The following is a 17,786-nucleotide window of genomic DNA, read 5'->3' as shown; positions in this document are numbered from 1 at the left end:
TCATGTATCCTATTATTAGGGCATATATATATATATATATATTAACTAGGTTTTTTTTTTTTTTGATATTGAAATATCCTTGTGTATCTAAAATCCTATTTGGCACTGGACTCCATTTTATATATTTATTTCTATCCTATTTTTTATTTTTGCATCTATACTCTGATAAGTAAGTAGGTATCTTTGGTTTTTGGTCTCTGTCAGAAATAAAATGATTCTAATTTTATAAAATGCATTACTTTTATAATCAGGTCTCTGTCAGAAATATAATTATTCTAATTTTATAAAATTATTACTTTTATAATCAGGAATATAATTATTCTAATTTTATAAAACTATTACTTTTATAATAAGGAATAAAGTTAAAAAAAATAAAGCCTAAAAATCAATAACTCTTCAAATGCCCACAACTTTTTAAACATTTATTTTTTTTCTTCAGATTCTAGAGCTGTGATTATAAAATTTTAACAGGTCATTTTTTTCACCCCACCCCACATTCTAGAGTATAGATATTAAATCTATCTTTCCATACACTATCCTCAAAATTTCCTCTGTAATATTAGGAGATATTTCAGATACTAGTGGCTTTTCAATTTCTTCCTGGAATTCTCTTCCCCTAGATGTTCCTATTTCTATAGTCCAAGCTGTTACTTTGTTTAGATCTAAACTAAAATGCTACTCTTTCAGAAACTGTTTCCCTGACCACCCTAACTAAAATATCCCCTACCACCTCTCTATTTCTAGCCCTGATTTATTTTTCATAGCCAAAAATTTTTATTCCCAATGCCTTAAAAAGTACTTGACACACAGAAAGTGGTCAATTAATATCTGCTGAAGGGACAAATAAGTGAAAGTAAGTGGGTACCTATATTGTATAATTTGAAGAAAGAGTTCCCCAAGACCATTCTAGTGCCATACTACCTAAAATGCCTGTGACTATCTACCACATAAATCATTAGTCAACAATGCCTTGGTGAAATGATTTCATTTATCAGATTCATTCTTATATAATAATCAGCTCTCCAGACCATGAACACTGGGTTCCATATAAAGAAAGAAAAATATAGTGTCTTCCAGAAACTGTTGTATTCTTTTTCCCATATTAATGATACCAAACCAGTACAAGGTAAATATACTCTGCCTATTACTCCTGGTGGTTCCCTTCTTAGGGTTAAATACTACAGAGTAAAATTATATAACAAAGAGGAAGCACTGGAAAAAGAAATAATAATTGGTCTGGGTGATGTGAAGGAGACAGTAAGTCCCCTGAGTCCCTGATCTCCTTGGTGAGTCATACCTAGAAGTGATTATATAGAAAGCGAATCTTCAAGGAACAAGTAGAAATCGATGAAGAGAATTAAGTATGTTCTCTGGCTGTGGCTCCTCTTAACGGACTTTGAACCAGTTTTAGATTCAAATACAATAAGAACATTCTGGTTACCAAGTCCACTGAGAACAAAGAAAAAGTAATATCTTCAGTTTATCTCCTTCCCACTGAATTTAACCATAGTTATCTTGGAAGACTGAAGAGACACAAACAAGCAAGAAAAAGAAGCAGACTCCAAAAACAGCCTAAATCCTAACTTATTTCTTGGTTTTGTCACAGTATCATACGCTGGTACTAAGGACCAGTAACAGCAATATCTTTCACAGAATATAGAGAAAACAGATTTTTGAAATACAGCCAACTCTCCATTTGTCCCTCTCATCTCTGACCAAGTATCTGTCTATTATTGTAACAGCGTTACCATATTTTAATTTAGATCCTTCCCAATATTCAGTCTTTAGTAAATGGTGGGAACAGAAGTCAGGCCCTGGAAGTCCATATGTTTCTGGTACTGTTATTTTTCTACTCTATCTCCTATTCTTTAATGTTATCAATAACAAAAAAAATAACCAGATATGTTAATGATGCAGAGATCTATATGTATAAAATTTCAAAACTTTTCTGATTTACAAACCATCCAAATTCTTAAGTATATACACATAGGATTAAAATATGACAGATCTTCACAGTGAATCAGATAGAATAACAAAAAGTATAGATGACAACTAAAGGAGATACAGAATTCTAATTTAAGATGAATATAATTTATGTATTTAGATACAGTATATACCTATAAACACTTTAATCCAAAACAATGGATTTTTATCAGGAATTAAAAATCTATCTCAACTAATACTTTCTGTGTTCTTTCTTTCAATTTTTCCTCCAGTTCATTCCAACATATACATGCTCCAACAACTCAGATGAGCCTGGCAATACCTACATCACATCAACCTTCTAAATTTTATGAGGGCACATGACATGTACAATTTCATGCATCATACATTTAACTCTACTCAAAAATACCTATTTCCCACTAATTTCAAAATTAGTTCGTATAATGATTTCTATGAACAAAACAGAAATGTAATACATTGGATGCCTAACCTCTTGATTTTCTACTCCATTGCTGGAAAGCTCCAAAATAGAACCTCCATTGTCAACCACTGCTGATGTCATTGTTACTCCCTGAGGAAGCTTCAAACACTATATATCAGTGTAATTTAAAGGTTCATGGATGATTGCCAGCAGTACAGGTTTGCATTATGTTTTAAAAGTCAATAGACATGGAGTGAAGGAGATATCCAGAAATCCAGTCTTCTAAAGATGATTAGCCAGAGAGCCTAAAAAGAGGAAGAATTTGAAAAGTTATTAAAAATATACAGGAAGGATATAAAGTACAACCTATTTTACAATCTAATCTTTGACATTTTTGTAAACCAAGAAAAAGGAGCTTAGGCTTTTAAAGCCAGTGTCTAGGGGATCCCTGGGTGGCTCAGCGGTTTAGCGCCTGCCTTTGGCCCAGGGTGCAATCCTGGAGTCCCGGGATCGAGTCCCGCATCGGGCTTCCGGCATGGAGCCTGCTTCTCCCTCTGCCTGTGTCTCTGCCTCTCTCTCTCTCTCTCGCTCTCTCTCTCTATGTCTATCATGAATAAATAAATAAATCTTTTTTTTTTAATTAAATAAAATAAAAAATAAAGCCAGTAGACACTTTAGACAAGAGGGCACTAATGAGCATTCTACTTCTTAGAGCTGTCAAGTTCATAAACAATTTATTGCAACCAAGCTATTGCATATGGATGACCTTATGACATTGACATTCCAAGAGATAAAATGTTATAACTTTGTCCTTTTATGAAGATGTACTTTTATTCTCAAAATATTTTGGTAGAAATTTTAGAAATCTTTTATGCATTGATAACAAAATATGCTAAATCAAAACAACTTCTAAAACTATTTGCCTATTTAGCAAATTAAAAGATTTATTGGTTTGTAAATATTTCACTATTCTTTGGCTCATTTGGTTTCTTTATTTGAATAATATAATTACACTTGTTTTTTGCTTATAGTAGCAATCTCATTTTGTGTTCACATTTTGAATACCATATACAGCATATAAAATGGATTAATCTGAGTTGTATATTTATAATTTCAAATAGAGTAGTTTAAAAATAAAGTAGCAAAATCACTTGGAATGCCTTTAGTATTACTTTAACATTCTTCACTTCTCTATAGTTTTTTTGCTACAAATGATGTGATGAGCCTTAGGTGTTACATGTTGGCAAATTGAATTAAAATAAAATAAAATAAAGTAGAAGTATCCTGATTTAGAAAAAAAACTAGTTTTTTTGCTCTTGGTTAAAAATTCATTATAGCAGAAGTGCCTGGGTGGCTCAGTAGGCTAAAGAGTCTGCCTTCAGCTCAGGTCATGATCCCATGGTCTGGGATCAAGCCCCCCAACAGGCTCCCTGCTCAGTGGGGAGCCTGCTTCTCCCTCTGCTGCTCCCCCTGCTTGTTTTTTCTCTCTCTCTTTCTCACTCTCTCTCTCCCTCCGCTCTCCCTCTCTCTCTCTCTCTCTCTCTCTCTGTCAAATAAATCAATAAAAATCTTAAAAAAAAAATTCACTATAGTAGCAGCACCTAGATAGCTCAGTCAGTTAAGAGTCTGACTCTCAGTTTCCACTCAGGTCATGATCTCAGGGTCATGGGATCAAGCCCCGTGTAGGGCTCCGCTCTCATCAAGGAAGCCCTCTCCCTCCACCCATCCCCACCATTCATGCTCGCTCTCTCTAAAATAAATAAATCTTTAAAAAAAATTTCAACATAGCAAATGGTTTCAAGTAAACATAATTCAAACCTTTTTCTCCTAGCAGAGATGAATATTGATATATACATATATCATCTAGATTTATGCATTAGATTATTCCTAAAAAGTTATATTTTATTTGATTTTATATAGGTTAAATTTTTCATGGAGGAATTAAAGATTTATTTCTTGCAGATGTTCATATAAAAATCATATAATGTAGAAGAAGTAAGCATATTTAAAGAGAAATAAACATATATTTCTAATAAATCATTTCATTAATATTATATCCTACATTAAGTTTGACCACTGACACTATACAGATATGAAATAAAATAATAAAGAATTTCCATAAATTTATACAATAAAATACCTGGGGAAAAAAAGCAGAAATTTCATACCTACTATATAAGATTCATTCATAACTATAAGTATTCTTTTTGATCTCATCACAGAAAATGGGATAGGATGTATTAATATCTTAACAACAAAAATTAGTAAAAATCCATAATCCACATCACACTAAAGCTCACTATTATCATATTAGGGTAATGACTATTTTCAATTTCTGTTTTCTTAACATAAAGGTAATAATAGCAGAAATAAAGTTTACTTACAATTTGAATGTTAAGTAGTGTAAGCATCCTTCACTATTTCACAACTTGGCAAGAGCTAAAATATGAACCAGCAGTTCTTTGGAACTACTGTTGGGAGGAGGAAAAAGACAGTATTAATATAATTCTATTTAAAAATATTTTGCCCAAAATAGGTATGACTCAGACAATATGTACTTCTTATAACAAACCATCTCCAAATCCTGAGCATACATTATATAATATACATATATAATATGCATATAATATACATATACATAATAAGCATAATAAAAAATTATTTCTAGGCTACTGGAGGAATCAGAAATTTTAAGTCACCACTAAATTGCCAAGTTTATATATTTGTTATACTGGATCTTTTGAATAATGATAGATCCAAAATGCTACAGCCTATGCCTCATAGTATGGCTATATTTCCATCAACCGACAGGAGTGGTTGCAGGTATAATAACCCCTGATGCCTGGAAATATAAAATCATGTTTAAAAACACTAACTCACAAAACCACTGTAAAACAAAATCAATATTCTATTGCCTATTAAGTCACTTTCCGACTCTCTAATCCTCCAAACTTAGCTTCCATATACGTCCAAATATCCCAAGCTTCCTCAAATAGCCCGCATCCCTACAAAGGCTAATCTAATGACCCATGTACTGGATGTAAGGTCTTGCTCCATCAATCATTCCCTCCTTTTCCTTAATCTTCTCTTACTTGACATTGGGTCCTCTCCATTAACATCTCAGCATTTGTAAGACATTTTCATCTTAAACACAGAAAAGTCTTCCTCCATGACCCTACAAACCAATCCAGCTACTCTTTTAGTTTCTTCCTTTCTCAGAGACAGATATATAAAAAAAAAAACTTCTATATTCAATATCCACTTCCAAATTCTTCAGGTATTCTCCCTTTTATGGGAGTTTGGCAACCATCACCACCAGCTAAATTTTTACTAAATTCTGATTGTCAGTAAAATCCAATGGATACATCTGTTTTCATAGGACTTAATGTCTCTGAAGTATTTGACACTATTTTTCATCCCTCCTTGAAACTCTATCTTGAATTTATCCTCTCCCTCTCTAGCTACTCCTTTTCAGTTCCCTCCTGTAAGCCAACCCCTAATTTTCAAGGGGTTTAGATCAAGAGTACAAATGGAAGCCTACATTCCATATGTCTAAATATTTTAAAATTCTACATCAAGCTAACAAGTTGTTAAATTATTATTCTATCCTCCTATCTTGATATGTATACTTTGATAACAATCTAAAAGGCTAAGTTCTGATTGGAATTCTCAAACCTCCTCAAGTTCTATAGGAGCATGGGAGTCACTCAAGTTCTTTGGGAGCCTGCCCCTTTTTCTATTCCCACCTTTAGCTCTACTCCATACTATAAGGAGCCTCATATGTATACATGTAGACATCCCATCCTACATGTCCAAGTTCTGGCCACATGCCTGCAAACAGCAGCTTCTTGGTCACTCCTTACACCAACAGAAGTCCATACATGTGTTCAGTCAAGAGAGAAGAGAACCAGAGAAGAGGCTTTAGAAGGGCCACGTGGGCAGGGAATTCTGGGGTTCAAATACCCAGAACTCAAGTCTAGAAATGGGTACCAAATGGACTAGTTCCCTTGTGCTCCCCTCTCTCGCCACACACACATACACACACACACACGCCTCATCCCATCAGGAGGGGTATAGCTCCACGAAGGTCAGGATGAGGACCTTCACAAGGTCCTAAACCACAAGGCCTAAAGCAGGTTCCTGCTTGGCAAAGTCAAAGAACAACGTTACTCTCTGGTCAGCCCTTACATGGAGGTGTTTCCAGAATCCCATCCCTAATCCTCTTCTGACTCTTTACACTCTCTCTAAGCTATCTTATGTATTGCCATGGCTTCATGCAAATCTCTCTTCCAATCTAAACCATTTTAATGGGCTCCAGTTTGTCTACTAGACACATTCCTTTTTTAAAAATATTTTATTTATTTGAGAGAAAGAGAGGACATGAGCAGGGGGAAGGCCAGAGGGAGAAGCAGGTTTCCTGCTGAGCAGGGAGCCTGATACAGGCTCAATCCCAAAACACTGAGATCATGACCTGAGCTGAAGGTAGACACCTAACTGAGCTATCCAGGCATACCTGTCTGTTAGACACTTCCTTGCCTCTACTTCTTTGTGAAATTAAAAAGGGTATAAATAAATAGTAAGCATCTATCCCAGGATATCCCAAACTTCCATTAATTAATTTAGTCATTCAATGAATATTGAGCACCCATTATATGCTAACAGTTTTCAGTGTTAAAGGTACAGTAGCAAATAAAGCAAAACTCCTCATTCTTATGGATCTTAAATTCCAGTAGGAAGAGATGAAAATAAATAAAATAAAATATGATAAAATATGTTTGGCATACACGTAGATAGTGATAAAGGCTAAGGAGACAAATGAACCAAAGGGAAAGAATATTCCAGTGAAGAGAACTATAATTTCAAACTGGATGGTCAGTGAAGGATTCACTAAAAAAGTAACAAATGAGTAAAAACCTGAAAGTAGGGAGTGAACTGTGTCAGTGACTGAGGGAGGAGCCCTCTAGTCAAAGGAAAGGGAAATGCATATCTTCAGAATGGCATATGTCAGATTAGTTCAAGGATCAGCAAGGAGGCCAATGTGGCTGGAGTGAAGTAAGAAAAAAAAAGTGTAAAAAAAGATGAGAGTGAATAAGGAGAAAGGATCATGTAGGCCCTCCTTGAAGTCTGTGACATTTACTCCAAGGAAAGGAGAGTTTTATGCAAAGAGATGATTGATTATTATAAGAATCATTCAGGGATCCCTGGGTGGCGCAGCGGTTTAGCACCTGCCTTTGGCCCAGGGCGTGATCCTGGAGACCCAGGATCGAATCCCACGTCGGGCTCCCGGTGCATGGAGCCTGCTTCTCCCTCTGCCTGTGTCTCTGCCTCTCTCTCTCTCTGTGTGTGACTATCATAAATAAATAAAAATTTAAAAAAAAAAGAATCATTCAAAGCTGGGTTGAAAGCCGACAAAGGCATAAACAGGGAAATCAGTTAGGAAGCTACTATAATAATTAAGTGAGAAATGATAGTGGTTAAGATCAGGGTGGTAGGTTCTGGAGAAAGTAAAAAGTCATCAACTGTTAGATATAGTTTGAAGGTAAATGGACAAATTTTATAGCAATCTGGATGTGGATAGGAGATAAAAAGAAGAATCAAGAATGAATCCAAAGGAAAAAAAAAAAAGAATGAATCCAAAGACAACAAAGCACGTTGGAATAGCCATTCAATGGGATAGAGGAAAGTGTGGGAAGAGAAGTCCAATGTGTCCCAAACTAAACCCACTTCTTCCTCTGCTAAGAAACATATTACCTCTCCTGCTGTGCTAGCTCAGTAAGCTGCCTTAACAGCCACACAAGTTGTCTAAAAAGTAAAGTTCCTGAAGTTCAGAGTTCCTGAAAAACAGAGTTCATCAACACTATCATACTCTCTCACTCTTGACCCCATTTCTATAATCCTATATCCTCCCTTAGCCAAGGTCTTATTATCATTTCTCTAAATTGTTTTAACGGGCCCCGAATTTGCCTCCTTATCTCTCATCTTCCCATCCTTCAACTCTACCTTCTGCAATATCAGGATGATCCAAGATGCAATAATGTTAGGCCACTCTCAAAATTCTTCAATAGTTCCTCATTACCTGTGCAATGAAATCTCAACCTCTTTGCAAGGGGAGTGCAAATCTTAACTTAGTAGGAACAAGCAAGGGGATAGGTCAACTTTTCTCAAGTTATGAAATGTTCATTCTGATATGCTCAGGTACAAAAATCACAAATCCAAACCATGCTCACTTGTCCAGTCTCATCTTCCTTTATTCCCTTTACCTAATGTTAAACCACATTGTTCATAGTTCTGTATGTCCTTCTCTCTCCCTTATCGTGAATATCCTTCCTTTGCTTGCTCATTTGGCCAATTCCCAGCTGTCTTTACAGGTCTCAGGCTGTAAGGTAACCTGATCCCCTCAGGCTTAATATCATCTTCTAGGACTCTCTTCCCCCAGCCACACGTGTACCTCCCTCATAAAAACATCAGAGAAATAACAACTTCCAGCAGATCCTTCACTTGCCACCTCTTACCATTCTTCAAGCCCAACTTCCTTCCAGCCCCTCTAAAATCCTGCTCCTCTTTACCTTCCTGATCTTACATCTACTTTCCCAAAGTACCAAGTTTTAAAAATCTGTGGTTTATATCATCTAAACTAGTGCCTTTCATATGGCAGATACACAATAAAGACGTGACGAGTACAAGAATAAACAAACATGTTCCAATCAGACAAGTATCTTCACTGTTCACTTACATACCATGCTCATCCCCATCCCTATTCCCTTTGCTAGTGCTCTTCTCTCACCAGGAATGCCCTCTTCTTTGGTTATTCAAATTTTTTCCCTACAATTATGTCACCCCCTTCCCACCTCTTATTACACCAGTTCTTTTAATAATCTTTATTTTTAAAAGGTTTTATTTATTCATTTACTTATGAGAGAGAGAGAGAGAGAGAGGCAGAGACATAGGCAGAGGGAGAAGCAGGCTCCATGCAGGGAGCCCAATGTGGGACTCGATCCTGGGACTTCGGGATCACACCCTGAGCCAAAGGCAGACGCTCAACTGCTGAGCCACCCAGGCATCCCAAATAATCTTTATCGAGCACTTAGTTATTTACCAAACACAGAACTATGCCAGGAACACAAAAGTGAATTAGAACTTAGCCTTCAAACAGCTTAAAGTCTAGTAAAAAGAAACTATATAAAAGCAATTACAACCATGTAAATCCCATTAAAGAAATTACAAAGTATAGAATATAAATAAAGGAACATCTGAGTCAACCTCAGGGAGTTCTAGAAAAACTTCAGAAAGGAGCCATCATTTGCTCTGGGACTAGGAGACAGGATAGAAATTGGCATAGAAATGAGAACTTTGAATAATAAATGCTATCCTCAGGACTGAAAAAAACTGCAAAATGATAAAAACTTAAGTATCACTCAGAAGTAAATTCTGCTCAGACTATAATTTAGGTGCTTAGAATACAAATCACACTCTCATCAAAAACAGTTTGTGTAGGGCAGCCCCGGTGGCGCAGTGGTTTAGCGCCGCCTGCAGCCCAGGGCGTGATACTGGAGACCCTGGATCGAGTCCCGCGTCGACTCCCTGCATGGAGCCTGCTTCTCCCTCTGCCTGTGTCTCTGCCTCTCATTCTCTCTCTGTGTTTCTATGAATAAATAAAATCTTAAAAAAAAATTTTGTGCATAACTTTATTTATATAAAGTGCAAAAGCAAGGAAAACTCAAACTATGATATTAGAAATGGGATACTATATTTCAAAGGGCTAATATCACTAATACATAAAGAACACTTAAAATAGAGGAATAAAGGACCAAAAAACCTAAGAGAAAAATACAGAAAACACATACAATTCACAATAGCAGATATAAAAATGGCCCTTAAACATATGAAAAGATGTTCAAATTCACTCACAGAGAAATGCAAATATTTTAAAAATTTTCTTAAAAATAAGAAACCATTTCTCTCATCTATCAAGTTGGTGAAAAATTAAAGTGAAAAATTAAAATGTATATTGTGTCGGTAAAACTGTGCACCCTTATACATTGCTGGTGGGAATGCAAACTGATACAATTTGGCAATATCCAAGTATATACACACCCTTTTTTAAAGAACGTGTTTTTAAAAATATTTTTATTTATTTAATTTAGAGAAGCAGAGGAAGGAGCAAAGGGAGAGGGAGCAAGAATGAATCTCAAGCAGACTCCCCACTGAGCATGGAGCTGAAATTATGACCAGAGCCAAAACCGAGTGGGATACTAGCCCACGGAGCCACCCAGGAGCCCCGTAAAGAACTTGACTGAGATACAACTGACATACCACTCAGTTGCCCACTTAGAGCATCTAACTCAAGGAACCTGGGTGGCTCAGTTGGTTAAGTGTCTGCCTTTGGCTCAGGTCATGATTCCAGGGTCCTGGGATCCAGCCCTGCGACAGGCTCCCTGCTCACTAATGAGTCTGTTTCTCCATCTTTCTCTGCCTGCTTGTGCTCACTCTCTCTTTCAAATAAATAAGTAAAATCTTTAAAAAATAAAGTATATAACTAAATGACCTTAGCATATTAATGGAGTACAATCAATCAATCAATCAATGGGATAACATAATCACAAAAACTAGAAGACACCTAGTTTCTAGGTAAGATTCAATTTAACAAAAAATGTACAAAGACCTCTATGGAGAAAATCATAAAATTTATTGAAAGGAATTTAAAAAGTCTTATGTATTTGTAGAGATACTCATGCTCATGGAAAGGAAAGCTCAATATCTTAGAGATGTAAATTCTCACCAAATTCATCTAACAAATTTAATGTATTTCCAGCCAAAAATCCCAAAAGTGTTTAACAAAAAACTTAATAGTGAAAAAAAATAAAAGTATGTAAAAGAGTACAGGGCAAAAGTCAGCTAAGACCCTCCTGAAGAATTGCCCTAGTCTATACAGTTAGGCAGTAAGTAAAATAAGTAGCGGTTTATATACAGTCAAATATGCTAATGGAACAGAATATAAAGGCCAGAAAAAGACTCAGGTATATTGGAAACAATATATGACAGGAGTGTATTAAAATCAATGAAAAAATGTAATAAATGACACTGAGACAAGTAATTATCCATACAAGATAAGAAATTAAATCATTACACCTCACACCATTCACAAAACAAATTACAGGTATGCTAACAACCTAAATATACAAAATATTTTGCAAAATTAGAAGAAAATATACAATACCTTGATGAACTCAGAGTTAAGGAAAAATTACTAGTAAGACATGGAAAGCAAAAAACAAAGAATTAATGAACTTGACTACACCAACTTTTTTTTTTTTAATGCATAACAACAGAAACCAAAAACAAAATTGAAGGACAAGAGACTGGGAAAATTTTTTCCCTTCCTCCCCCTCCCAGAAAAGGGAGGGGAAAATACACCTACTAATTAATAAGAAACATATATAATCAAAATTCTATTAAAAGATTTTTATAGAGGGGATCCCTGGGTGGCTCAGTGGTTTAGTGCCTGCCTTTGGCCCAGGGTGCAATCCTGGAGTCCCGGGATCGAGTCCCACATCGGGCTCCGGACATGGAGCCTGCTTCTCCCTCCTCCTGTGTCTCTGGCTCTCTCTCTCTCTATGATAAATAAATAAATAAATCTTTAAAAAAAAGATTTTTATATAATCAAGATACACATGGGTAAATGTAAAGCGAATTCTTGATGAGGTTCTAGTTTTCATGTTGAATGATGGATTAATGTGTGTTTGTTAGATTAAAAAATAAATAAACAGCCATTCTTGGGCTAAGTATTTAAGTGTTTCATGGATCAAGGATTATGACTCACCTAATTTTGTATAACCGGGGCCCAAGGTAGGAGGTTCAAAACCATTTTGATTTTATTAGTTTCCCATCTGAAGTATGAAAACCTAAATCGGTTCTTTTTAAATACGTCATATACACTGAAAAATACTAATCCTTTGACAAACTGTCTTTTTTACAATTTAACAAGCCATGTGTTTCTCATCGAATTGCTTCTTACTCAATTCCTAATTTGTGAGAAAGCTATATCAGCATAGAGGTTAGTCATCTTGTTTACTACTGCAGCAACCATATCTAAACAACTCCAAGGAAGGAAGAAGGGCAATTCCATTTATATGATATTCAAGCAAAGGTAGAACTATAGGAACAGAAAATCAGTGGGAAGGAGCTGACCTACAAGAGCACCAGGAAACTTTCTGGAGGTGATAGAAATGTTCTTTAAAAAAAAAAAAAAAAGATTTTAAAGATTTATATATTTGAGAGAGAGAGCACAAGTGGGAGGGAGCCTCAAGCAAACTCTGTGCTGAGCGCAGAGCCCAACCCAGGGCTCCATCCCACGACCCTGAGATCTGCACCTGAACCAAAACCAAGAGTTGGATGCTCAATCGAATGCACCATTCAGGCACCCCTTGGGGTGATAGAAATATTCTATATCTTGATTGTGGTAATGATTGCACAATGCTAAGCATCTGTCAAACTCATGGAAATGCAAAAAAAAAAAACTCATGGAAATGTAAGGATGAATTTCACTATATATAAACTTCAAAAAACTTGACTTTAAAAGAGGGGGAGGACAGTGTTGAAAATTAGAATTTAACTTATTAGAGACACTCTTATTCAATATTAACAATATTATGATGTTAAGAACTAAAGCTTATAATCTAAATCCATACACAATTAATTCACAACTGATCCTTGCCTGTAGAAGCAGTGAATTCTCAAATACTCTCCCCTCAAATCCTTATTATTCTTAGCCATTTTACTGGTAAAATTAAATGTTTTTAATATGGAACTCAATTCCTGAAATACTTTTGATTTATATATTCATTGTCCCATTTTTTAAAATTATCTACAAAGTCTGACAGGAATTATATAGTTTATAATGCTAATAGTCTCAACATAATAGTCTCACCATGTATTTTTCTAGTTACTGAACCACACAATTGTATGCATTGTCTATTCATCCTTGGACCCTAAGAAGTAGGTATAATTGCTCCCCTTATTACATGAAGATTATTTTGACAGTATGCTTTATATTTAAGAGCTACTATGATTTAACAGGTAAGAGCCTGTTGGCCACCGCATCCCCAGAACACAGTAGGCACTCAGCAAATATTTGCTGAATGTTGGCTTTACCTCTGACTACATAATCTTGGACAATTATTTATCTCTTTAAACTTCAATGTCTTCATCCAAAATAAGATAGTAAAACAACTCTGGGAAGTAGGTGTGTTTAGTTTTTTTCATTCTTCACATAAAGCGCCTGGCACATTATGAGCACTGAATATCATTGAATTTATTATTATCATCTCTTTGGTAGAATGTTGGAACTGTATCATATTTCTAAAGCTTGATGTAAGAATAAAGCAGTAGCAGAATAGATTATGCCTAAAACCTAACCTAACTATTCTTCACGCAAAATTGAGCTGTTCATTCTTATAATTTAAGACAAAAATAAGCACAACTTTTTTTTTTTTTCATGTACAACATTTTAAAGGTATAAAAAGCAGGGGCACCTGGTTGGCTCAGTCAGAAGACCATGCAACTCTTGATCTCAGGGTTTTGAGTTTGAGCCTCATGTTGGATATAGAGATTACTTAAAAATAAATAAATAAGCAAACAAACAAATAAATACACTTTTAAAAACAAATAAATAAGGGGCACCTGGGTGGCTCAGTTAAGTATCTGACTCATGATTTTGGCTCAGGTCATGATCTCAAGGTCCTAGGATTGACCCCACGTTGGGCTCCAACTCTGAGTCGGCTTGGGATTCTCTCTCTCCCTCTTTTGCCCTTCTCCCCCACCTCATTCTCTATCCTGCTCTAAAATAAATACAGTAAAATCTTTTTAAAAAATTTTAAATATGGGATGCCTAGATGGCTCACTGGTTGAGCGTCTGCCTTTGGCTTAGGGTGTGATCCCGGTCCTGGGATCGAGTCCTACACCGGGCTCCTTGCCAGGAGCCTGCTTCTCCCTCTGCCTGTGTCTCTGCCCCTCTCTCTGTGTCTCTCATGAATAAATAAATAAAAATCTTTTTAAAAAATAAACAAAACTAAAAATCTTAAATAAATAAAAGGATAAAAAGTTAGTTAATGAAGCTTTTAAAAAAAGATTCCTTTGAAATGGGAGTGAAGCCATTCACTAAGTCTAAGGAGTATACAGTTTAGAAATATTTGGGCCCATAAGTCAGGACTGGAAATAAATCTGGCAACAAGAGTTCATGTCAGGAGACCTACTTTAGGGCAAGGTGATTGATCCAGATATTTAAAATTGGTTGCTAGAAATTTATACAATAAGAGAAATTTATACGATAAATGCAGTTGTAGAAATTGCACAGGATAAAAGAAAATGAGCTCATTTTATAAAAGAAAACATTAGATGGAAGAGAATAATCAGAAAATTGAGTGAAATAGCTTACCAACCGTAAAAAGTTTTGCATTTCAAGAGTCCCATACCATGGATAACAGTATTTTTAACATCCTTATTTACTCATGGCCCTGACATTGTTATCCAATTAAGATACATTTTCTTAATCCAATTAAGATATATTTTCTTAACTTTATATATTCTTATGCACAATACGTATGAATGACATATAAAGAGTGAATTTATATAATCTCTGACTTCATCTAAATTGTCTACAATATTTTGATGCTTTCCTTGAAAGCATGCTTTGGTTGGTTTCTTCAACCTAAGAACTACAATGGCCAGGTTCCCAGGTATAACCTAATCAACGATAACTTATTCAAAATATTTTAGTATGATTATTAAAATCTAAAGAGATGTATCATATAAAAATACTCTGGGGATACCTGGGTGGCTCAGTGGTTAGGCGTCCAATTTGATTTTAGCTCAGGTCTTGATCTCAGGGTTGTGAGATTAAGCCCAGCATCAGGCTCTATGCTGGGCATGGAGCCTGCTTAAGATTTTCTCTCTCCCTCTGTCTCCCCCTCCACTTGCACATATGCCCAAAGGCACTTGCTCTCTCTTAAAACAACAACATTTAAAAATACTCCAAATACTCAAACTTTACAGTTATTTAAAGAACTGATGACGGTGTCTGGGTGCTCAGTCAGTTAAGCAGCTGCCTTCAGCTCAGGTCATGATCCCAAGGTCCTGGGATGGAGGCCCACGTCAGGCTCCCTGCTCATTGGGAGTCGGCTTCTCCCTCTGCCTCTCCCCCTGCTCATGCTCTCTTTCTCACTCACTCTTTTCTTTCTCAAATAAATAAAATCTTGAAGAAGCAGCAGCAGCAGCAACTGAGGAGCAAAGAGACAGCAAGGCAAAATCAACCTGACCTGGCTGCCTAAAGTCACCACTGAAGCTAAAAAATTATACTGTTGCCTAGTTATACTCCTTTAATATTATTATCTTCCTAATCTCTGTTACCAGTTCACCTAATGCTCAAAGTCTAGGGCAGCGATAATAAGGGTCAGAATAAGTATATGGAGGAAGGACTCACATCAAGTGCAGTTTAGAATCCAACTATCTCAGGGAGCCTGGATGGCCCAGCTGGATTAAGTCTCTGGCTCAGGTTGTGATCTCAGGGTCCTGCGACTGAGCCCCACATTGGGTTCTGTGCTCTGCACGAGTCTGTTTGGGTTTCTTATTCCCTCTCCCTCTATTCCTACCCCCATCAAAATAAATAAATAAATCTTCAACAAAAGCTATAGAATCCAACCTATCTTGAGGCTGAAGCAACAAAGTTTTGATTATTTATCAATAACCCCAAATTTATGGGACTATTCATTCCCTGACTTCATGAACTATTTGTAAGAAATACTAAATTGGGATCCCTGGGTGGCGCAGCGGTTTGGCGCCTGCCTTTGGCCCAGGGCGCGATCCTGGAGACCCGGGATCGAATCCCACATCGGGCTCCCGGCGCATGGAGCCTGCTTCTCCCTCTGCCTGTGTCTCTGCCTCTCTCTCTCTCTCTCTCTCTCTCTCTGTGACTATCATTAAAAAAAAAAAAAAAGAAAGAAATACTAAATTGTGGGAATAAATATGTTTAGCCATGCATATTCTGCAAACAAGCAAATTTCCAAATCAATTCAGAACCAGATAAAAGGACAAATACTCTAAGGTTTAGTTAGGGAAAAAGTAACAAAGTAAAGGCTTATTCCCTAACTATTGCTCAGAGATTTGAAAAGTCTAAAGTCTGGTTACAATAGCCTCTCGTTTATACAAAAAGAGATTCATAGGTCAGCCTGGGTGGCTCAGCAGTTTAGCGCCGCCTTCAGCCCAGGGCCTGATCCTGGGGTCCCGGGATCGAGTCCCATGTCGGGCTCCCTGCATGGGGCCTGCTTCTCCCTCTGCCTGTCTCTGCCTCTCTCTCTCTCTCTGTCTCTCATGAATAAATAAAATCTTTTAAAAAAGAGAGAGAGATATATACATAAAAGCTTAGAAATCTTGTTTCAACTGCATCATGGTAGCCAAGCAAGTCCTTTACAAGACAGAGGTGGTTGGGATACATGGCAGGTTCCCAGTCATTAAGAAAGCCTAACATCTAGTTAAGTTCTATTCCAAAAAGCAAACTGGAAGAAATTTTCTTTCTTAAGGAGGGATAAATTGCCAGTCCAGGAACTGACATTCTAACATCTTGGTATATTTAATTCTAAAACCTTAACCAACTTCCTTACTTTCAGGATTTAAAAAAAAAGAAAAACTGCCTTATATTAGAATCATTTTAATATTCTAGTATATGTGCTGCTGAAATGGGCACAAACTGTTTAAATATTCTGATTTGATAGGACATGAATCCATTAAAGTGAATTTATCCTAGAGGACAGTCAATAATTAGCTTAGTTTACAATATTTTTCCTTCTTTTCTCAAACAAAAGAGGGATAATAATAGGTAACATTCATACAGCACTTGCTCTGTGCCAGGCATTGGTTTAAATTCATTATATGTGTTAACTACTTAATCTCCACAATCCTACAAAACAGGCATTATCATTCCTATTTTATATTTGGGAAAACCTGAAGCATGGGGAGATTCAAATAATTTACCCAAGGTTAAGCAACAGACAAGTGACAGAGTCACAATTTCAACTCAAGCAGTCTGGCTCCACAGTCCATTTATGCTCTCAATCTTTAAGTTTTTCTGTCTCTTGGTTATACAGGTGTCTTTGTTTTTGTTTTATTAAAACTGTGAAAGAAATGCAAAGAACATCTCCCACCCCACCATGGGAGATTTTTCTCCTTATTTCTAATTGGCTTATAACATAGTTTAATTAGAAGGCTTAAAACGTTTTAAGTGGAAATTATATATATCTTATCTACATTAAGTATATAGATCTTTTTTCTCTTTCAAAAAAAGTGGGGGAGGGGCATGGATGGGGGGTTGAATTTTTCAACTCACACATTCTCTCATATAATTTCTATAGGCCTTAGGAAGAAAGTGAAA

The 17,786-nt window shown here is 36.2% G+C and overlaps 1 protein-coding gene across 11 annotated transcripts in view; it reads right to left on the bottom strand.

The window, feature by feature from the left end:
- Positions 1-17,786, bottom strand: part of ELF2 (E74 like ETS transcription factor 2) — a 95,797-nt gene that overhangs the window by 63,875 nt on the left and 14,136 nt on the right. For 10 of the 11 annotated variants that reach the window (XM_072755222.1, XM_072755225.1, XM_072755226.1 and 7 more), the window contains 2 exons: positions 4,750-4,836; positions 2,435-2,670 (listed from right to left, as the gene is read on the bottom strand). In XM_072755222.1, coding sequence (XP_072611323.1) covers positions 2,435-2,506 — 72 coding nt within the window. In that variant the 5' untranslated portion in view covers positions 2,507-2,670; positions 4,750-4,836. Of the gene's footprint in view, positions 1-2,434; positions 2,671-4,749; positions 4,837-17,786 lie in introns of those variants that run through there. The other variant, XM_072755241.1, reaches the window with a different exon arrangement.

Source organism: Vulpes vulpes, chromosome 4, assembly GCF_048418805.1.
Source record: "Vulpes vulpes isolate BD-2025 chromosome 4, VulVul3, whole genome shotgun sequence".
NCBI lineage: Eukaryota > Metazoa > Chordata > Mammalia > Carnivora > Canidae > Vulpes > Vulpes vulpes.
The sequence above is the reverse complement of the archived record's forward strand: the minus strand, read 5'-3'. Positions and strand labels throughout refer to the sequence as shown.